The following is a 23,579-nucleotide window of genomic DNA, read 5'->3' as shown; positions in this document are numbered from 1 at the left end:
CTAGATAGTCTGCATGACGTTTCCAACTCCCTTAGGTCATTTAGAGTAACATCTCGACCAATGAGATCTAGGCGGCGATGCAGTCAGCAGCAGCACGCCATGCATAACTGTTATTTAAACCCTATAAGAGAGCCAGTCGGTTGTTAACCAATAAATTTGCCCAATTAAAAGGACTCAGCTATTTACTGAGTATGTGGTATCCTTCTGGCAGTGGTGAGGCTTTGGGTGTATCACATCATCACTGCTGTACGGCTCCTTTTCTTATCACTCCAATCACTCCTGGACTGCAATATATTCTGAATGGAGTCAAAAATCTTATATATGTAACACTTTGAGCAGCGTTTGCATACACCAGCTTACAACAGTGGAAGTGTTGTCTGTAACTTTGTTTCTCTTTAAACTTATGTATGCATGTATGTAGTCCGGCATTATGATTGTTTTTTTTTGTGGTTTTTCCCAAGGCACATTAATGCAGCAGTAAGGAGTTTTGGTCAAAAACTACTTTTGGTCAATCTAACTACTGAAAGTGAAAAGGCATACAAATTCCTTACAAACATCAACAACAACAGCACAGTGGGCTCTAATAAAAGGCTTTCTGGCATGCTAACTCATGGCTTTTGGCGACAGAGTTGGCGATGTCATGCTGTAAAAGCTTTTTTTTTTACTTTTCATGGGGTGGTCCAACCCGAACCACAGAACTGCAGAGTGCATAGCCTAGGTGGTAAGTTGGAATGACAGGTGTGTTTATCTGTCCTTTACATGACCATATACCATGAACATTAATTTGAAGATGGTATCTTCCATGTTCCATGTTAAAAAATGTTACACACTGTCTCTTTAAGGTCTTCTAAGATGACTAACCATTTAGCCTTAATGGTGAGAACTCCAACTAGAATAACCCACTGAAAGCTGGAGTGACGAGCTGAAAGTGTGGTCATCTTAACATCTGATACTTATCACAGCAAGCACATTCAACAGCACTGCTGAATGAAATCACAGCCATTTTAACCTTGTCAAGGATGAGGAATAACCCACTGAAAGTCTTTTCAGAGTTTGGCTGAGCAGGCTTGTGGGTCAGCTCTGAGACTCTGGAGGCCAAGCTCTGTTTGGGTTACTTATAGCGCATCACCATGTCATCGCTGTGTGTGTCGAGAGAAGGCCTTGCGGCGCCGAAAAGGCTTTGACAGGCGCCGCCAAACCATGAGATCATCGGCACTTCCAGGAGAACTCCCACCGCTTAATACGTTTCGGAGCTAACAACCGTCGTCGTGTGACTCGGAAGGTATGGCGACGGAAAGCTGCACCGGGTGGATGGGCTCTCTGGTAACCCAATTTAAACGGCCTCCTGTGATGAGAAAGGCATGAAGAGGACACATCCTGTCTTCTTTTTTTTTTCATTCCATCCTCCCCTACCCTTGTTTTTTTCTCTACTCCTTTTTTTTTCCTCCTCTCTCTCTCTCTCTCTCTCTCTCTCTCTCTCTCTCTCCTTCTCTCCCGCTGTGGATGGCCTCCAGCGGAATGAGACTGTCATAATTTGATAGCGATACTGCATGGCGAGCAAAGCTGAGAAAACAGAATGGTGTCCTGGGTAAAAATCACCTTTGTTGACTTTACAGTCGGGGATCCAAATATTGTAGAAAATATTCCGCCATGGACGTGCTATGGCCCACTTATTTCTTCATCTGCACTCCCAGCAGAGTTCAACAGGCCACTTTGCGTATGAATAATGAGCAGTCAAAGTGATGACACAGGCATGAATAAGGATCTGGCAGTATGTCTATTAGCAGGTCAAGGAAACGTCTCAGATGATAGTTATTTTATTGTTGGTCTGATGTCCCTCTTGCGTTGAATGCTGTGAGTTAAGCAGTTATATATAATGTTTATGTTATGGTATAATGACTGCTTTTAATTAATCTGTCTATCTTAACGTGTTAAACATCTTCATGTGATGCAAGACTATCAGAGCTTTTGCTAAAACAGGAATCCTGAAGATCAGTACCTGTCGATCTTTGGTTCAATATAGTTGGATTGTTGTACGTATATATCCAGGTTTGAGTCACCACCTCAGGCCAAAAAGCCAGTGCGTTCTTAAGCAACATCTTTTCGTTTCAGTTAGTTGGTCTTGGGATTCACCTCCTGCCTAAGCTCTGAGTTGTCCTCAAGCACCGGTCATTAGGTACATTCTACACTGATCTCTGGAAGTTAGTATAGAGGTGTGACCCCTCTCTGACACCACCAGATGTATTCTGGGAATGAGAACTTGCCCTCTACTCCCCCCTTGCCTCCATCCTTTCCCCATCGTACAGCCTTCCTGCCAGGGCCAGTGAACAAATCCAGAGGACTCTGGTGCTCTTATGTATGCCTCTTAGGAACAGTGCAGCATATGCTTGTGTTATTAATCTCTTGTAGCACAGCTTTCACATTCATATGTTTGACAATCATCATCCTCTGATGAGAGTTTTATTGTCAATTCTCTCGAGTGCATAGTTGTGTCAGTGTGTGTTTTAAGCTTATGAAAGATCATTAAAGACGCAAACTAATTAATGTAGCACATTGATTTATTACAAGGTCCTCCACTAAAACTCCACTAGAACTGATGAACAAATAAGTGCATTCCCATGCAGTCACCAAGCTGTGGTGGTACACAAGTATTACAAAACCGGTTAACAAAAATCTTGCCATGCCAGCATTTTCTTCCTGCAGGGCTTTGTGTTTCTGCTTTCAAATCAGGAAATCCCATTTCCACCAGTAGCCGCATGTAATGCTGGAAATTATGCCTCCTGCCAAACCACCTTTACATTCGTCCTGCCTGGTTTTTGTTTTTTTTTGTTTTTTTTTCTGCGGCAAAGTTATTGCTCTCCTGAAAGTCTTGGTGGAGGTTCAAGGAGCAGCGCACACAGCAAACACGGTGTAAAGTTCCTGTGGGTGTTACTGAATTTCACACCGGCCTGGGACATGACTTTCCTTCTTCTTCTTTTCTCTTTGGCCTGCTATCAAAGGTATACCCCGTTATAATCCTGCTAAATCAGGAAACCACCTCCTGCTGGCAAACACGCCTCAGAGGAACATCAGCTCTTAAGGTTTTATGATGGATGTACAGTGTTTCACAGGAAGATGTTTAGAGGCCACTCAAAAGTAATAGGCTGTACCTGACATTTAGAGTATGATCATATTCAGGCTACTTTTGGCTAAAGCATGTAGTCTGGGACAGTTTGAAGGAAAAGGGGGTGTATCTCTCAATCGCTGTGCCATGTTTGAAGGCCTTTAAACTATCATTGTCATTTTCTGTTCTCTTCTGTTAAGCCAGGTATAAGTTTAAGTTTATATGAATCTGGTGGTGGGTGGGCAGATGTGATTTTTTTGTGTGTTTTCAGAAGGGTGGGCTGACTGTGCTGTAAATGTCCCTCATGTGGCAGTGGCCAACCACAGCCCAGCCTCAGCCCAGCCAATTTGTATACCGGGTATACACTCAGTCAGGTACTTGTGTTGTGCAGCGTCGAGTTCATGAGATCTTAAATCTCTCCAACCAGTTCTACTCACCAGATATGATTACATTCCCCATTAAATTCTTGCACTGGCCTTGCTGTTGATAGATAGGAGTAAGTAGAGGTGGATTAGTGTCTTCCAAAGGCTTTTTATTGTAGACGTTGACACACTGCATCCTTTGAAGATAGATTTGGATTTTAAGAGATGGACTGCATTTATATAATACATTTATTGCTGCTCTGGTCTCTGGGCCCATGCTATACTTGGTAAGACATCGCCGAGTATGGCAACAAGTTCACCATTCCCCTGACCTTGACCTGTTGATTTGTGATTCTGTCTCCTATTGCTTTTAGCTAGCATTTGGGTACTATTTCAGATTACATAACTGTCTTAGGGAGAACTTCTGATTTATCTTTCGTGCTCATTAAAAAAGTTTCGGTGACCGACCAAAAGATACTTGGTGAAATATTTGGTGAAAGTTATTATTGAAAATGCTGGCAGGTGGCCATGGTGATTGTGAATGAAACACACTCTGGCACACTTCACATCAGGAATTTTGTACTTTGAGACACACCTCGCATTGGTGAATCCTTACGTAAACCACCTCAAATGAATAATAATGGCGATCATAAACGCACAGAGACAGAGGTTATCTAATGCTGGCCTTACACCAAATGAATTTCCAAGCGATTTCACTGTCACAGAGTCATAAAATCATGAGTTGTGGAGCACTCCCGTCCTCTCGATCGTTTGGTGTAAGCTGGTCATCCAAGCTGTCTTCAGTCAGTTTTTTTCTTGTCTTGACATACTAATAAAATAGACTGTTAAATATTATTATAAGTGTTTAGTCTTGGCTCATGGACATTGTCAACAACCAATAGGTGAGCTCTCTCCAGCCCCAAACGGAAAGCAGCAAAGCGGGTTCAAACCACCTCACACACAACGGCAGCTGTGGCCTTCTGTTTCTGCTCCACTGTTCCACAGTTTTCTCCTCTTGTACATTTCCGCCAGGAGCAATAATCTCAAAACGAACCTTGTTCCAGCCTTGCAAAATAGTGACCTTGCAAGATCCTCAGTCCTTTGCAAAAGTCAGTCTATGATGAAAAACTCTGTGACTAATGACACATTGTCTTTAGATGTGAGAGGTTGTCAGACTTGAGTCTTTTAAAAGCCTTTTCAAAGTCCTCTAGTGTATGGTTAGCGTAAGGCAGACTGAAGAACTAATATGAGTGCTTGTTTTTGAAGGGTTCGAGTAATGTGAACATTTCCTTTGGTGCTCCTTTTACATAGGAAAAAATGTTTCCCAAATAACTCAGAATCTTGGGGTTACTCAAGGGTTTTTATACATCATTCAAATTAAACCCACCGACTCTTTGTTTCATGATCATATAGGGAATAACAGACTTATTACAGTTTCTTCTACATTGAGATTGCCCTCCTCCTGACATTTCTCCCCCAGCTGCATAACATCGCTGTCGGCTGTGGATAGAGGCAGTCGGAGACATCAGGAGAGCCAGAAGGATTGTAAAGCTAATGCTCCCGGCCTGCCTGGTTTCATCTGAGTCATTCACAGATAAATACCTTTCTGACTTTTCCATCCCTTTCATGCCTTTGAGCAGACGTGCTGATTCTCAGAAGAGCTCCGGCCGTATCAGGAATGGTCCACTTTATTATTGTCATTTCTCCTGTTAGAACCGGTTCAGAGTGAGTCTCTCATCGCATTACACCACTGCGTATGTAGGTTTTGCGTTCGCAACAGTATACATTCTGGCAGAGAGATTTTCCTCTACATTTTGCACACCTCTATAGTGCACAAAGGCATATTGATTTTATAATTGGCTTCACTGAGCTCATTCTAAATCTTTGACCCGTTGCCTTTTTAATACATCAACCGGTTCTGAAGCGGCCGTAAATGACCACTATAGGGTCCCAGTAAAACTCGTCTGGACCGGATCCCATTGGCATTGCAGCCCAGCTGGCTCCAGGAACAGTTAGGTAATGCTAGCTTACCGTGATCCTCTGGCTGACTGTGGAACATGAGATAACAGCCCTCCTCTGCTGGAAGTCTGACATAGACTCCCAACGCGAAGATGTTTTTTTGCCGTTTGTCTGCATGTACTAAAGGTTTATGGTGCTCCACAATGATGATCTTGTGAACAAACACTGGCATGAAGTTTCAAACACTGTCTGGCCCCCTGAACCCTTAGCTAGTCGCTAATTAGGGGAACGTCTTGTAGAGAGATGGCAGACGTCCAGTGCGCAGAGCCGTAGACGTGCAGCAAGCACGTGGCAGCTGTACCACTGTGAAGAATATGAGAACATTTTTACGAGCTACTGTGACTTCAAAAACAAAACTGCGAACCCCATTTGTTCGGCCCCATCTGAGGAAAAACAGGTGTTGCGTTATGTAATGAATTGTTTAGGATGGAGTAAAAGTTAACGAAGTGAACAGGATTAAAACAGTAACAGTTTTATCACACAAATCAATAATTGTTAAATCAAAAATGTCCATACCAGCTCTGTACATTCTGTACATTCATACTTGCAGTTATGTCCTTCACCCACGTTGTACCTGTCCAGGAACCCATTGCCATTTACAGAAACAAAATCATGAAGTCTTTGACAGAGGACCACCATGACCATGACATGGATAAGTCCACTCTCATTTAAACATGCTGTTGATGTTAAGTGTGTTTATTGTTCATTTCCCAGCTCCTGACAGGCACCCTAGATGGGAGGCTGGGGCTGTTTCGCCCAGAAGAGAGGGCCTCTCTCCTGTGACGAGAGCGACACCACCCTGGGAGTGCAGCGCCCTCAAGGCCCGCCGAGCCACCTGGGGTTAATTGCAGCATCATGTGGCGAAGGGCTGAGAGACTTAAGGGGCGTTACATCACTCAGGGCGGACATTGTACCATGGGCCACAGCCAGGGCAGGAGCGCCCCACATGACCTCACCCATTCCACTGACACGACTGCTCGCCCACCGCATGCATAAGGGCTTTATATAACATGTAGGCACACTGCACAGGGCAGCAGAGTCAGAACACTGAATATCTGTATTGACTTTGCTCATAGGTATATGTAGAGACTTGCACTTATTTGACAGTTGTGTACTGTACAGTTGACCTTGTCTGTGTAGACATTATTTTGAAAATGCTATCCCATGAAAATGTAGACTTTTTTTGGCCATAATAAACAAGTTGCAAAGCTGAATGACATTTACTCTTTGAAAGTCGCTCCCGTCAACAGAAGCGTTGTGAAGCTACCGTTTATCTCAAAGCATAAGCAGGACATATTTTCTGCACGCGAGAGCATTATCGTGTAAATATCGGAGACCACAGAATATGTCCAGGACCTGAGGGGCCTCATGAATGAGAGTGACGATTTAGTGGTAATTAACTCTCAGGAGTATGAGAGCCAGCTGTGGCGTCAGGCAAGGGGAGAAGAGTGATGGAGCGGTAGGGATAGGGTGGTTCTCGCCGGCCTCCTCCTTCTCCTCCATATGAGATCACTACACCCCCACGCCCATGATGAAGGTTTCAAAATATTCCCGCACAGTTTTGGGCCTGATGCCATGCCGAAGGAGTCCAGATCATAAACTCATACTTGGCAGAGGATGGTTTGTGTTTAACTTCAGAAAGGGCATATCAGCAACTGTGTTCTGATGGCTACATATCTCTCCCACAGGTTGAGAATGAGCACCATCTGTCTCAGAGGGATGTACCAATGAGAATTGGAGTTCTTCATCTGTGTGTCCATGTATGGGTATTGCATATATACTATACTGTGTTCCTCATGCGTTTAGTCTTAGACGTCTTATGAGTGATGTCCCTCTCTGTCCTTTAAAGTGTACAAGCTGGCTAACAGTACGTGGTTTGGGTTAAGACATTACCTTTTAGGGTAGGGCGACCAAAAGTCGGTTAATGATAAGCAAGGATCATGTCAGTGTATGTAAGATGTTACAGTATGTTTGCAGATATCATTTTATGGGCTGGTTAGTGAGAGCTCGTCTCAGACAGAGTATTCCAGATAGTTTTGTTGTAATATGGTAATAGATAGTTTACTCCAACTGTGAGTTTTGTTATCATTTGTAAAAAGAAACCTGGCAACCATGGGTCAGCAGGAACAGGAGTCCCCCAGTTGCCTCGACATTCTTTTAAAGAATTCAACGTTATATTGAAGCACTGCATTCCACACACAAATGTGTACTAGGACTCAGTACAATAGTACTACAGTTTTGACTCTAGATGGGAACATGAGAAAATAGCACATCATAAGTAATTCTATAACCATTTTTTAAACCAGCTTTATTTTTCTGTATTTTACATTTCATTTTCATGCCAAAAGAATATATGTATATAATCACATGATAATTGGTGCTGTTATACTAAATATCAGCATGGCTGAGACTATGTTGTCCTATTCTTTTGCCATAGCATAGTATTAGAAAGAGTAGGTTGGACATGATCTCCTGATCAGCAATCTTCCATGCACAAAACCCTCTACTTTGCAGACCTCTCTGACCGCCGCTCTTGACTGCAATTCATTTGTTTTCGCTTCTCTGTTTGGCATGGAACACAGCATTGCAGGGAGGTTCACTGTACTGATTTATAATTATGTGATAATAAGCATGAAGCCATTTGCCTAGTTAACATCAGGGTTGGGTTTTACACTAAGATTACAGTCTGAAAAGTTATCATAAACTGGACAGCTACATTTTCATATTCAGGATGTAGAAACACCATGCATTTCATTGTTTATTACAATGTAATAACACAACAACTCAATACATTTAATGTCAACGCAGAGCAGATAGCCCAGCTGGTCATTATTGTGCACTGGAAACAATTGGATCAAATGTACTATGTGCTTCCTATTATGAAGTACTTTGGACATGGTTAATGAATCTTGTTGACCTCAGAGTGATGACTTACGAGTTGCTAGGCCGTAGACAGGTTTTTGGAGCCCGAACAGATTCCTCACTGCAGTATGGTCTTCTGATCTTGAGGTGAAGTATCAGTGTTCCCGTGTTACTGTAGACCAGCCCTCCTCAGAGGACCCCAGGCAAATCTACAGGGTCACACATTCAGACTGTGACATTTTCGATCCCCACTGCTGGACGGTGAAAGTGAAGCCACTGAGGTTAAGTGTCTCACTACATGAGCACAGCCACCCTTCGCTGGGGAGCTGGACCAGTAACCTCTGGACACTGCCATTAATCTATTTCCCTAAGCAGTGAGAGGCTTTCCTCTGAATTCAGGAGGATTTGTTTACATTATTCTGTGTGTTTTGGAAGGCTGAACGTCTACATATGTACAATATGCTTAGCTCGGAGAGGCTATATGAAAGTGGGAGTCACTGGCCTGGTCCGATGGATCTGAGAAACGGGAGAGAGTTAAGTCTGGGAGTGGTAAAGATGTTTGTGTAATGTTCAGGACTCCTCAATCTTTTATATTACTTTTATTCTGTACTTTGGCAGTGGAAGCGTATAAACAGTATTGTAGTTTTGGGAAGGGGAGTGGGTGAACTCATGTAATGCAATAAATAACCTGTGGTAAAAGTGGACGTAAACTCAGTGCTGTAGTTACTTTGTAACCATAGCAACTCTCTGTGAGTTCTCAGCGCAACATAAATAATTAGATATAATGCCTGAGCAAAACAAGGCCTTATTAATTAATACATGACCTTGTTGTGAACTATGAGCCTTTGTAGTAAGCTCCACAGTCTGATGTGTGTGAGTGTGGTATCCTGTGTGCTGAAATTCATGTAAATGTTGCTCATCTGCAAGTCATGGACCTCATAGGTCTGCTGCTGTGTCACCCCTAGATCATCTGTCTTTCATGTTGGATTGGTTTTATGAGTTTTTTGTTGTGGACACATAATTAAATATGAACTTGATATAAAGAATGTATGCATGCTCTTAAGCAGTTAAGCATGCTCTGAAAAATCTGTATGAATGCCAGTCACAAATCACAAATCAGTTGAGTCTGTTGAAATGAAGGGGGAGTGAAACACCACTAATAACTTAAATGGCGTGTTTATCATTTTCATTCTGCTTAGAAATGGAGACAGGCATAGATAGCAATAGTGACTTTTACTGAAGTCAGTCATTTCACAGGGAAAAATAAATGATTTGCTGTAGATGACACTGAAAATAACTTGCTGCAGATGACACTGGCACTCTATATAACTGTCTTGCTGCTGTCTGGCTAATTTGCGCTTTTTCACGTGTGATATTTGTGAAAAAGTTGCAATTCTGTAGACGCTCTCATGGAAAACAACTGTGTGTTCGAAAGCACTTGTCATGGTTCCAGGCTGTCTCCGAGAGCTCCAGGTTTCAGACAGCGAGACAATTTACTGGAGCAATATGGATGTCATTAACGTTAAAAAAAGCATTTTACATAAACCCCAGCTACCTACCATGCATCACAACAGTATGTCTAAAAACGGCTAGACTATTGATTTAAATTCCTTGTAAATTTCTGACTTTTCTGTAGAATGAGTTGTATTTTTTATTGTTTGTAAAAGATAATAGTGCTTTGTATCTCTTCCCAGTGTAGCCTTCATAACCAAACATATATAAATATTTTGAATGATTAAAACTGTGATTATAACACATCATTTTGAAATGTTGATGTGGCAGCATTTATAAGAGGCTTTGTCTCCGTAGCATTTGTGCCGATGAGATGATGAGAAGAGTAGTGCCACCTGGCCATTCTCTATTTGTATAATTGTCTGATCTCTCATGATGTATTTCCAAATGAACTGAGCAGTGATGTTTTCAAGGTCATGTTTTCTTGGTAAGATAATCACAACTTTTGTCTGATTTACCTAAAGGTTTACGGCACTATTCCAATAGTCTTCCCTCGTTTATTATAGACTACATGCCCAGCTAGGAATCTGCAAGGGATCCAAATTGTATTGGAAAGGTCAGCAGTTCTGCCTGTCTTCTCCCCCCGCCCGGCCTTCTGTGAAATGCAGTCTCAGGGGCAGCAGCACCTGCAACATCACAACTCCACAATGCATGGTGTAAGACTTTCTGCCGTTTTAATTTTTTTTATTTTAAGTTCGACATTTTTTACGATGCACACAGCGAGATGGAAGGAATTGTTTAAACACATGCGCATCGTTCAGATGGTCGCTCAGCACTGTTTTTTTGAGGCGTTCAAGTTCACACAAAGGATCTGCTTTCACACTGTCAATGCTGAGATAATATGTGGCTTATGAGTTATTGACCGTTGAAGGCTGAGAGTGTTATCATGCATTCCCCCAAAAGGAAGCTCTAGTGTTCCCAACACAAGAAAGGAGCAGCAGGCGTGAAATAGTGCAGAGGATGGGTGGGAGAGCATGTTGTGGAGCTCTCTGCCAGACCTGAACCTAAAACCGTGAATAAATAAAACACAACATATCGTCCCCAAAAGCATCTCCAAGCACTATTTCCTGTTAGAACGTCGGTGCTCCAGGATACAGAGCTGATGGTATCATAAACATAGCATACGATAATTTATGGCTGTAGCTTTGAGTCCTTTAACAATGGTGCTGACGTGTCTATGACATGTGTATCTCTTCATCCATGGTGTGTATTTGTGTGTGTTTGTTCCTGTTAGTGGACTGCATCGAGGATCTGTCGCACACCAATATTTATCCAAATATTCCAACATGTATTCTCTCCTTTCCAGTTTCAGAGTGCACTGCTCATAAACTTTATTGTTCTTAAGGCCTGTATCGTATGATTAAGTCATCACCCATAGGAACTCCCAGCCACCCCAGGTGTCAGGCTGCTCACTGACAAAAGGGATGAAGATCTTGAACCCTAACACATGGATGTGTGCAGACAGGAGACCTGGAGTTCAACAGTTGCTTCCAATATGTTTTAAGTCAGTATGCATCTGTGCTCGGTGGAAGTAAGCCTTACATTCAAAGAGAACACATTTTTTCCATAAACTACTGCATGTGAAATATTTATTTGAACTCTTTCAAACGCAAGAAAAAAAATCATTTTTCATATCTGGTTTTATGACAGTGTTAAGCGCTACATTGCCGTTGGAGACTTGCACAAAAAGACATCCAAAAATTCACATTCTTCTGCATTTTCCCTTAATTCAGTTCAAATCTGCCAGCAAAAAGGTACCGTACATCCTGAAGCTTAAAATGGAACGTTCCAACACTGCAAAAGTACAACTAGTACCCAACTGTCTCAGATATCCATTAGCTTGTCTGGGAACAAAGCAGTGGAGGAAATATTTCAGATCGTACTCAATCCCCATCGTCAAGGGGACAGGACAAGACAACAGGATGACAGTAGGAGCCAGGTCAGGATTACCAGCCCATGCATGTTCATGTTCAGTAAATAAGTAAGATGGAAGTCAACATGCACATAACAGGCATGTCACTTCAACAATAAATTGAATTGTTAAACATCAACATGTAGGGATAGCCTGTCCATTTCCCCAGCTCTATTTCTGGATGTAGCTGCTGACAGAGATCTCAGATACCTCAGTTCTTGTGGATTGCTGATAATTCTTAGGCCTCACATACATGAACCCGATGTGATACATACATGTGTGCACACACATACATTAATAATTAATGAAAGCGAAGTGAACAGATGGTTAACGCAAGGCCAGCAGGGGCACAATAGTTGTGTTATGATGTAGTAAAGCCAGCTGGACAATTACAGGTGGCATTCCAAGTATCATGCCTCATTTGTGTGTGTGTGTGTATGTGTATGTGAGAGAGAGAGAGTGAGAGAGGCGGGGTGGATGAGTGAGAGAGAGAGAAGGAGAGGGATGAAAGTCACAAAAGCTTTTATTTCAAATTCGGTATTGTTGTTTTGCCTGGTAAGGGAACTGAAAACATGGATTTGCTTACAATTTGCTGCCCATTTGGGGTTTGACAGATCTGTTTAGCTGTTTGCATCACAGCAGTGCATCTGTTCCACATTTGCATATTAGCCTGAAACAACAACAAGCAATTGCTGGAGAAAAGCTAAATGCAAGTGTGTTATGTGAGTGCGTTTTTGCGTGTGTGGTGATGGCAATGGGGCTGCCAGTTCACTGGCAGCATTCAGGTTCATAGTCATTGGCTGAAACATGGCATGGCTGATTCCCCTTTTTGCGTAGTCACAGCAACTCCTGCTATGACGACACTGACTGGACCGAAAGCCGAGGCCTGTGGTCTCTCTACCACTGCGCTGAGACAGACTGCACCGGACCGCACCCCATGTCATTCCAGTGCACATTTTTTTCTGGGTTGACCCATATGCCGCCATGTGCCAACGCCGGGAGAACCTGGACTCAATAACCGGCAGGAAGACCCTCAGCGATTCTCAGGACCCTCCGGAGAGATTGCTTCTATGTGGAGATGTAAAGCCCAGTGTGTCTCTTGTGAATGCCCCTTTTGTGTGAAGTAAGGACGAAATGCGAGGCAAGGCAAGTTTATTTCTATAGCACATTTCATACACAGAGGCAATTCAGTGTGCTTTACATAAATAAGAGCAAAAGGAGCATCCAAAGTAAAGATAGACGAAGTTAAAGGATCAAATATAATTAAACGAAAGTAAAGAATATAATTAAGAGAACATACAAAGTACATTAAATAGAATACATTTAAAAAAAGTAAATAAATAAAAAGTAGAGTGCATTCAATCAGTTAACGAAAGGCATCTGAGAACAGTTGGGGCATAACTCTAGACTTGAAACTGGCTACAGTTGAAACAGCTTTGATGTCATCAGGAAGTTGGTCCCACAGCTGAGCAGCATATCAGCTAAAGGCTGCTTCCCCGTCTTTAGTTCTGGCTGTAGGTATTACCAACAGATTTTTCTCAAGTGATCTGAGATGTCTAGCAGGTGTGTACAGCTGAAACATATCCGAGAGGCAATTTGGTCCGGTCCCATTTAGTGATTTATAAACAAGCAGCAGCGCTTTAAAGTCAATTCTGTGAATTACTGGCAGCCACATTAGCAGCTGCATTTTGTACAAGCTGAAGCTGTTTGATGGTCTTTTTTTAGGAAAGCCTGTGAAAAGACCATTGTGGTAGAGATAAAGGCATGAATGAGGCATGAAGGCATGAATGAGTTTTTCGAATCCATTTTGTGCCATGAGGCCTCTAAGTTTGGCTATGGAAGATGGAGATTGGAGATGGCAAAAAGCTGATTTAATTATTGCTTTCACATGGTTGTTAAAAGAGATCGCAATCAAGACACCACAGTTTTTAACAGTGCCCTTCACTTTAAGTCCTTTTATGTCAAGATGAGTAGCAATCCTAAGTCGTTCCTCACTTCTCCCAAGTAATATTATTTTAGTTTTTAAAATTTTGAGACAGTTAATGTGGTCTATTCTTTGACAAAGATATTCTAGGGTGTGAGGGCTAAGTTGAGTGTCATAAGAAATATTATTTTTAAAGATCTGTCTGAAATAAAAGTTGAATAATAATATAGAATAAAAATGCAGGGTTTTCTCCTCCTTGAAAAAAACCCCCAGGATGGTAGGGACGGTTTCTCATTCACTGGGAAGCCTATGAACTGTCTCCCCTGCTGGATGAGGCCGCTGCAATTTATTTTCCTTTGGTTCCCCTGTGTGAATAATTTTTCCAAAGAATGTAGCATTCGAAAAACTTTGATGGCGAGACAAGAACCCCTTTCTCTTTTAATGCAAAATTGACTGTGATCTGACTTCAGTATCTGTTACACTCTGGCTGGTTATCTAAATACTATTATTTATTCATTTTAGTGGGCACCGCGCCGGGCAGGCCTCAAAGGAAGCTCATTTTTGTGAAAGCGTTTACTAAAATGGAAGTACTGGATGAGAGTACTGGACGCTCTTCCACTGGCAGTTCTTTTTCGATCCATCGCAGCCGAAGGCTTTTGGCGCTGTCGACAAGGCACTGATTTCTTTTTTTCATCCGCCGGAGATACACATTTTGATGTGCCCAGGGTCCACCAGAACCAGAAGAGATGGGTCCCTTTGCACATGCCACAAATCAGAGCTCATCAGCACTCCCCTCAAACGAGGTCACCTGCTGAGAGCTCACAGCTGAATGAGAAACCAGGATGGTAAAATAGCGTGTCTGACATTCATCTCCAAATACAGAAAGAGAGGGAAAGAGAGCGAGAGAGAGAGAGAGACTACAGAGGAAGCAGACACAGAAAGAAAAACAACAGAGTAATCTTGGAGAGATCAAAAAGAAAATCCGGTGAATGGTCCTGACATGCTTGGTAGGAGGTTCTCATCAGTAGCCAGAGAGTTTAGGCCCATCATTGGTGTGTGGAGAGGAATTCATAACCTTCCTTGACATGTTGCAACCCCAACCCCCCAAAAAAGATGAGGAACACTGCATTCTTTTTGCCTCCCCTGAATTGAATATTGAGCAATACCCCTCTTTCAGGATGTTTGTATTCAAAAGCACTTATGCACTTATAATTCTTAAAGAAGAACAAACTGAATTAGCCATTTTCTCGTCAGCTGCACAGGCAATGCAAAGCACTTTGCTTTGCCTTGATGTAATAAGATAGAGGACTGATTCTCTGGGTTGCTATGAGGCAGGCTTCAGCTGGTTCAGCTGCCAATTCTGCTAACACAGCTAGCCACATTACTGGAGCAGGCAGCAGCAAGGATTAGCTTCCTGACATTCTGGACAGATTTTGTCTGCAAAAACACTAAAGCATCTAAACAACTATGCCAAGTCCCTATTCAATTTCCTCTTTCAATTGAAAAAAAAAGGACTTTCATATATTGTTTACAGCTTTCGAACTGCATCGAGCTGTGACAAAACGTCATTGGGGAGGATGGATCAAAAAAGCTAGAAGCTTAACCAGTGTCCAGTTGTGTTGCTGAAGGGTTTCTCCCCTCCAGCAGAGCGAGAGTGGAAGGCAGGGGCTGCGGAGGTGGCTACAGAGACTCAGGCATGAGGAGAGAGGAAGGCAGGGGCTACTGAGGTGGCTACAGAGACTCAGGCATGAGGAGAGAGGAAGGCAGGGGCTACTGAGGTGGCTACAGAGACTCAGGCATGAGGAGAGAGGAAGGCAGGGGCTACTGAGGTGGCTACAGAGACTCAGGCATGAGGAGAGAGTGTGCAGCTCAGGCATGAGGGGAGAGTGGAGGAGCAGCTCAGGCATGAGGAGAGAGTGGAGGAGCAGCTCAGCATCGCAGCACCTTCTGTGCCCAGGGACCCCAAGCCAGAGCTCCTCCCCCCTCACTCTCGCTCTGCTGAGCAGTCCTGCTCCTCCACTCTCTCTTTCTCTCTCTCTTTCACTCTCTCTTTCTTTCTCTCACATTCTCTCTTTTTCTCTCTCTCAATCTCTCTCCCCATCTCGCTCTCACTCTCTCTCTTTCTCTCACTCTCTCTCTTTCTCTCTCTCACTCTCTCTTTCTCTCTCTCACATTCTCTCTTTTTCTCTCTCTCAATCTCTCTCCCCATCTCTCTCTACTAAACTGGTCTTCTCTTCTCTTCCCCGGTCCCTACTTTTAATATACTCTCTCTGTTTCTGTCTCTCGCATAAGCTCATTGTTCTATTCCTAGTCTTCCCTCCTATTTATTGCCAGTCTCTTGCTTTTCTGTATTTACTATCTTTTTTTTCTCTTTGTCTGCCTATTTCTCTTCATCACTCCATCTTTTTCTCTATCTACCTCATAACTTCTTCTATGCTCCCTCTGACAAAATTCTAAAAGAAAAAGTTTTATACCCCTTATGCAGACCCCATATGGACAAAATCAATTTGTAGATTTCATTGCTTGAGTAATATAAAGGATGAATTTCAGCTATGACACTATATTTTCCATTTTCTGTAAAGCAGATATCTTCCTTGTGTTCTTCAGCAATCAGCCAGTCAGAACCAGTGTAATCCAATACTGCTGAGGAGGTCCAAACACTTTTAGATGAAATGTCTCAAATTGTTTAAGACAGGGTCGAAATTTCCATTGTGTGTCTGTGTGTGTGTGTGTTTGTTTGCGTGTGTGTGTGATTCACATTCTTCTCTTTCTTCTTATTCTTCGCTCTTCTCTTGCTTGCAACCCTCAGAAAGAGGCCGAATCATCAGAATGCCTCGTATTTATTACAACTAATCCTCTCTCCCTAACCGCTCTCTGCAGTGGGAGTTTGTATTGTGGCCGTTGTGATGATGCGCAAATACAGGGTCATCAGTAAGTTGTCTGCTCCGAAGCAACAACTCTCAGTCACACCAGTCATCACTTTTCTAGCCCACGTGTTCCAGAAAATCCCCTTTGCTTTTTTGAAAGCCAAACTCTGCACAACACAACGCACCCTGCCAGCCCATTGTAGCTCGAGAAGACTAATTGCACTATTTAATTGCACGTAAAGTGAAATCGACAAAGGGAGGCATTGATTCTCGTGGGTCTAGTTTTAGTTCCTCCAGTATGACTGCATTTGAGGGCTCTCGCCACAGTCCATATGCACTGAAAATGGCCTCGGAGGCAAAAGAATGGAGGATCAGTTGCGAGGTGTTTTTTACACCTGAGGCACGCCGTTCTTTGAAGACAGCGTGTTAATCGCAACCATAAATGGCTTGATTTTGTTCAGGGCCACACCTTCTTTTGACCATAAATGTATGAATTACATAAGGAGGTTATGTTTTCATTACCATTTGTTGGTTTGTTTGTTTGTTTGTTTGTTTGTTTGTTTGTTTGCATTATTGGCCAATTTAGCCAATTTTCATTCAACTTGATGGAGGTGTGGAGCGTGGGCCAAGAGAGAACTCATTCATCTTGGAGCTGATTCTGATCAATTATCTTTTTTCTCTTTCTTTAACGTTGCGAGATAGGGCATTATTTTTACATCTGCTGGCCTTGGCACACCAAAGGCCTTGGCATAGGTCTGCGAGTCCTTTTAGTTCTGAGTGTTTTATGTGTGGAAACTTCTTTAATTTAATATCAAATATAGAAAGAAGACATAAAACCATGATTGCAATTGACTGGAATGAAGTTAAAGTAAATTAAACAATAAAAGGATTCGGTGCTATTCCAAAACTGTGTTATAGAGTATAGAGTGCTGATGGCGATCTGTGAGGAAAGACTTGAGGCAGTGAACAGTCTGGAAGCCATTATTAAAAACCAAACGTCCAAATGAAGAAAGACAGTTGCATACATGAGTGGAAACGAGACAAAAAACTGTTGACTGTTCTACATGTGCTGCACATAAAAGCTGTGAAGATCTGTTACAACAGTTACAAGGTGAAAAGGATATTGAATCTGTTTTTTTTTTCTGGAGCTGCAGTTGAGGTTGAAAGGCTATGGGCTAACTCATTACGTTTCAATACATTTCATTTTTAAATCTGGAGGTATGCCAATAGCACCATTGAACTGGGTAGCACACAAGTATGCTCATAAACAAGCCCAGTCTAATTGTTGAGGCCATGAATGATCTGTGCGCAGCTTGTTCCCTTGTTCGAAGTCAACAGAACCGATGAAAACAAGAACAGGATATTAGAAATGTCCTAACCATGGGCCTCCTTTTAAGTTCATGGTTTCAACAGATGCAGCTGGAAGTCAGTGTGGTGCAGAAAATAAGTAATACTCATCACTCACCAAAGAAAGCAATAAGCAACTTGGTTGAAGATCTCTTTCACTGTTTTATGAGGCTTTCCATAACCTGTGCATCTGTCTGTTCATTTCCCATGCTAATTGCATAATGCTAATTATGTACAGTTTATACATTCCGCAGAAGCTTTTATTCAAAGCAATTTATGATACAGTACGATGGAGTATGATATAATACATTGTATTACTTCTTCTGCTCCTTGGGTACTGAGCCCATGACTTTGGTTTCATTGGCATTATGGAACACTGGAAACGTTACTTAACTACTGAATATTTCGTATATTTGACTATTTAGCTGTGTTTTGTACTGGGATGCATTTGGACCCTGATTATGTGATCTTGTGTCAATGTGCAGTATGTGTCAGTCATTACAGAAACAGCTAATGATTCCTAAAATAAAAAAGCTTTAGTCTGCAACGTGAGATGCCATTTTCACTCCCGCACTCAGATCATTGTAGCGGGAGGACCATTTTTGGAGTGTTGTCCCGTGCTTATTGGCCTCCTCGGGAGGCTCCGTCCGCACCTGGCTTCTGTCAGAGGCTGCACGCAGGATTACTCTCAGAGGGTGTTTTTCTCCAGGTCTTCGACTTCTTGCTCGACTCCCGGGGATGAAAATCTCCATCTGGGAAAGAATCCATCTCACCGAGTTTACATCACAGTGGAAACGTTTGCCACACTCCTAGTTAAGCCGGTGCAGTGATATCACTGTGTGGATCCCTGTTGCATAACCGGTTGGGATGGATAGGCACAGCTGGCCCCACCAAATGTGAAGAATGCTTGAAAAATTTACTTTGTGATGAATGCCGTAATAGTTCAAAAATGGAGTTGTTTTGGAAATGAGGCTTGCTTTTGTCAGTGTTCGGAAATTAAAGCTATACTCCACTGACTGAACTGTGTAATTTGTCTCTATGCTCTTTTGTGCTACCATAAGTTATTTTAATGTATTTTATTAACATGATCCATATGAATCGCATAGGGAAAAGAGGTGTCAACCGGTAGACTTGTTATTTTGAAAGATTTCCCCATTACATGGAGGGTTATAAAGGTTTTGTTTTCCCCAGTAAAGTTTTACTATTGCATATGGTTCTGAACTCTCAGGTATTTATGAATGACATCAATCTCCCTCGTGGCCTTAAGAGTTCTTACATATTTGACTTCTTTCCCGAGGAAAAGAAACATGGGCTTGAATAAGTAATGAGTTATCGGCACTTTGAAGTAGCACATTATGGTATTTATTTACTGATCTGGTATTTCCTACACCATCTATCATCTCTACCAGGTAAACTCCAAATAGAAGTGCACCTGGCTGCACTGAAGGCTCTACGCGTGCCACTGAATGGATCTATATTACTGCATTACAGATAAGTATCACAGCACATATGCATGGCACATATCTGCATACCCACATGCACAAATATACAGTACACAGCTGTTATGTATGTCTTAAATCTGCATATACATATGCCAGGGCACGCTCACATGCACGCTGGATAGACACGCACATGTGAGCACGCACAGAGGCACACAACAGCTCCGTGGAATTTAAGTTCCTTGATTTGCAGCTTGGGTGCGGAAAAACACATGTTGCCACTTAATACCCTAGGCTAGATTTGCACTCATTTAAAACGTATCCCTGATGATGTCTCCACTGAAGCAAGCCCTTATACCATTAGACATGCCACCCAGAAGCCTTTCCTCGCTGGAAAGCTGATGCCATGCGTGGCTTGGCTTGGCAAACATTGTTCTTGGCCACGAGTGTTGATGCTATAAAAGCACATTTGCCCTCTTCAAACTCTGTCCAAAATACTTCACAGATAGTTCAGATGCAGCAATATATGTTTCATTTCATCCCCATGCATCATAAAGTGTGAGATAGTTTATAAGCCTGTGATTTGTTCCCCACTTTTGACTCATGCTGCCCTTCTTTTGTTATGTGCTTTCTCTCTGTAGCTCAGAGGATAGGTGAGGCATTCCACAGGTGCTGGGGTTCTTCCTGTAAACAGTATTACTGGTCAGGGCATTATGTTTGGTTTAATAGCACAATGTATAAAGGCTGGGCCAAAATATGAATCAACCAGACTCAACAGTTATGAAAATATTTATCTTCCCTCGAAAGTAAGTAGGTGGGAATGATCAAATATTGGTTATCTTGCTTACTTGCTTACTTAATACGGTTTCACAAGCTTGTGACCCCAAGATGAGATAATGCTTTGCCATATTCAGTGACTGAGAGAGTTGTGTAATAAAGTTGAATAATAACTCTAATAATGACTCACACAGGAAGACTATGTGCATCCAAGAGGGGTGCTTGGATAGATAGGCCTCTGGATAACATAACAGCTGGGAGGTTTTCATTTAGTCTTTTTGGGGACAACTTCAGAGGCCTGGGCATCTCAAATGAGCGGCCTTACACACACACAAGAACAAAAATACAAAACAAAAGTGTGCTCATATATAGTTTATGGTATTATCTAAAAGCATATGCATCTAAATCGAAAGTATAAGGTTATAAGGGTTAGGTTTTTGATAGTGTCAGTAGTGACAGTGTTTAATTGATATATCCCTGAGACATAAAGATTCAGTTAAATGTCAAAATGTGTGTTATTTTGACATGATAATGGGGCTTGATCTTAGGCTATCTGTTCATTTTGGTCAAACCATTGAGATATGTGTGGAAAACCTGCATCTGAAGATTTCAGCACCAATCCATGTGACTTCAGTACATAAAAAAGACAAATATTTCCAATGTGACATTTGAATTAATGCAGGATTCTTTGTGAACAATTAACAAAAGCCTATGCCTGTTCTGCACCACTGATGGGCCCAATCAGAATGGATAACTGCCAGTTCATTCAGATGAACTTGCTGTTTTCAAGTTAGTACATCAAAAAGAAACAGATTTCAAAGAGAATAAAATAAACGCTTTGCAACTTGCCACAATCCTAACCTTTGTTTGGAGTCCATGATAAGGTTTTAAGGGTTGATCTAATGCACAAACCATGTCATGTTTCCTGCTGCGTGTGCATTTCACTGCCATGTTAAAATGCCAGCCTTTTTCCATCTGCCAGGAGTGTGGCATTGGGGTGATTCAGCTGTTGGCAGGCTATGTTTACAGGCCGTTTGTGGTAACTTATTAACAGAAACAAGCATTTCAGTTCATTCTGTTGGGTATCACAATTAAATCATTGTCTTTTGACCTATTTTTTTATGTTTTTAAAAAAGAAAACATAACATAACATCACAACAACAGGTTTTCATAGTCCTGTATTGTTTTTTGAATACTGGCTCAAAGTATATATTTGTGAGGTGCCAAGCCAACACTCCCCAACACTCACACCCTTGTCACACTAACCTACTTTCTGCTTAAAAACCATAAAACCTCTATATGAGGTCACCATTTGAGGTTAGAATGGATTTTTTGATGCACAAGCTGACATTTCATCATAGCAAGTAGTGCGTTCAGAGAGCCAGCGTTTGCTATGATCTGCTTGAAATGTGGTTCTCTGTGGCCTGTTTAGCAACAGGCGATAGCCGAGCCCATGCTGTTAATTGGCCCGTCCAGAGGGTGAGGTTTCCAGACAAGCACAAAGAAGGGGAACTGAGAGAACTAGGATCACTGTAACTGGGTCAATCAGGAGACCAGACAAGTTAATTGATCACACTGCAGATCGTCATTAGAGGGTTTTAACCACAGACTATGTCATATTATAAGTGTTTTTGGTGTAAGTAAATTCTTCTTTTTTGTTGCTGATGTATTAACGCAAGCTGTGTCCCATCCATGCAACTTCAGGTAGATCTGCTGTCAATTTTTTGAGTAAAGGGTTACCACATGCATGCTGATAACTATATGCTATAACTATATAGGCCGATATCTTACTGTAGCCTATATTTCACTGACTAATGCAGGTCACAAAATTCAACCGCATACTCCCATTAGAATGGAGCTCCTAAGGTCCCGTAAGGAGATACTCTTTATCTTGTGCGCACATTCACAACATACCTTCACAAGATCCTGGAGGGACTGTAAATTGAACTGTATTTGACATAGGACAGATATTCAAAAGTCCAGATATAATAAATCTGGACATCCCTGCCCCCCACCCCCAGCTGGAATGGCTATGACACCACTGACTGTAACTCAGACCAATCTAACACTACAAAAAGTGGGGCCTCTTGCTAATCTCAAATGCCCCCTGATTGCATCCTGCAGTGGCCCTGTCCATACCACTGACCTCAGGATAACATCTATGTCTTTTTTTTTTATCACACCACTCTGAATTGTTGGCATCCAAAAGTATGCAAAAACTGTGCTTTCAAAGTGGCACTTAAATATTTCAAACTTTCTGAGGTGTACATTTATTATGATCTCTATTAAGATGTACATAATGATCGCTAGTCTGAGTGAACTCCTAAAGTATGTAGATCTTTCATTTGACATCAGTGAATAAAAACATTGCATAGCTAAAAAGTTAAGCACACATTCTTGTGATGAGGAGAGCTGTGTTTAATCTTAAAAATATCACAAACAAACTCAAGTTATGACAGTTTAGTTCGTAGTGTTTTGTCTCATCCTCACTTGGTGAATACTGTGCGCTCTCTTTCCGGGTGTCATGAAATGACGCACATCTCTCTACAAAAAACGAACTATTGTTTAAGAAGCTCACCCACACAAACTCTCAAATCAAATCCTCAGGAATGTGCTCTTTCACTGGTGAGAGTTACAAGCCGTTCCTATCCGACAATACCAGAGAGCAGGATCACTGACAGAAATAATTCGTTCCAGGCATACACTCCTCGCCAGCAATGGTACCCAAAATTTCAGAGCTCACTTAAATCCGTTAACTCCATCGTGTTTGTGACTCCCCAGACACAAGAGGTCTCCCGTGAACGTGTCGGACCCCGTCTTGCCCATCATGACAGTGTTTTACATAGCCCACATAAATCTGAATGTATGAACATACAGCCAAAACACAAGTTCGTTCTCTTATGTGCATTCAGTGTAAATTAATATTGTGGTAGCCAACGTGGTCTCCTATTGATAACTATTCAGGAATTTTCTGCCAATATAATGACAGTGTTTTCAATACAGCAGACGTAAGAATTGAATGCATTTCCACAGACATACGTTATGGTAGGTAGTTAACAATACACAATACTGTTAGTCCAGATAAACGTATTCGCAAGACTTCTATAAACCGTACTGCAATTTTATTTCAGTTCGAAGAATATGCCAGAATTGGGTGGAAATTCGAATGCTCGCTCAACATGAAACCACTCGGGAGAGAAAGTGACTTTCACTTTACTTTCTCTATGAATAGCTCCTCCCTATACCAAGGCGCAGTTAAGCATCCTTCAATGAGACGGATTTCATTTTTGGGGGGTGGGATTAGCGTGCGTGGAGGGGAGGGTAAAGGGGAGGGGGTATTTTAGCCGGTGCAAGTCTCCTCAAACAGGTAGACTACATGAGCAAATGACGCTATCACAACGGAATTATGTAATATCACAGTAGATCCAGACATCTCATATTTAACTTGATTGACA

General features: G+C 42.0%; 1 protein-coding gene across 4 annotated transcripts in view; it reads left to right on the top strand.

Annotated features, from left to right (window-relative positions):
• wdr27 (WD repeat domain 27) overlaps window positions 1-23,440 on the top strand; it is a 69,622-nt gene extending 46,182 nt beyond the window's left edge. For 3 of the 4 annotated variants that reach the window (XM_031579568.1, XM_031579569.1, XM_031579567.1), the window contains exon 25: window positions 6,199-6,691. In XM_031579568.1, the coding sequence (XP_031435428.1) occupies window positions 6,199-6,267 (69 nt within the window). In that variant the 3' untranslated portion in view covers window positions 6,268-6,691. Of the gene's footprint in view, window positions 1-6,198; window positions 6,692-19,317 lie in introns of those variants that run through there. The other variant, XM_031579571.2, reaches the window with a different exon arrangement.
• The last annotated feature ends 139 nt before the right edge of the window (window positions 23,441-23,579 follow it).

Source organism: Clupea harengus, chromosome 13 (genome assembly GCF_900700415.2).
Source record: "Clupea harengus chromosome 13, Ch_v2.0.2, whole genome shotgun sequence".
Taxonomy (NCBI): domain Eukaryota; kingdom Metazoa; phylum Chordata; class Actinopteri; order Clupeiformes; family Clupeidae; genus Clupea; species Clupea harengus.
This window is presented reverse-complemented; position numbering and strand designations above follow the sequence as displayed.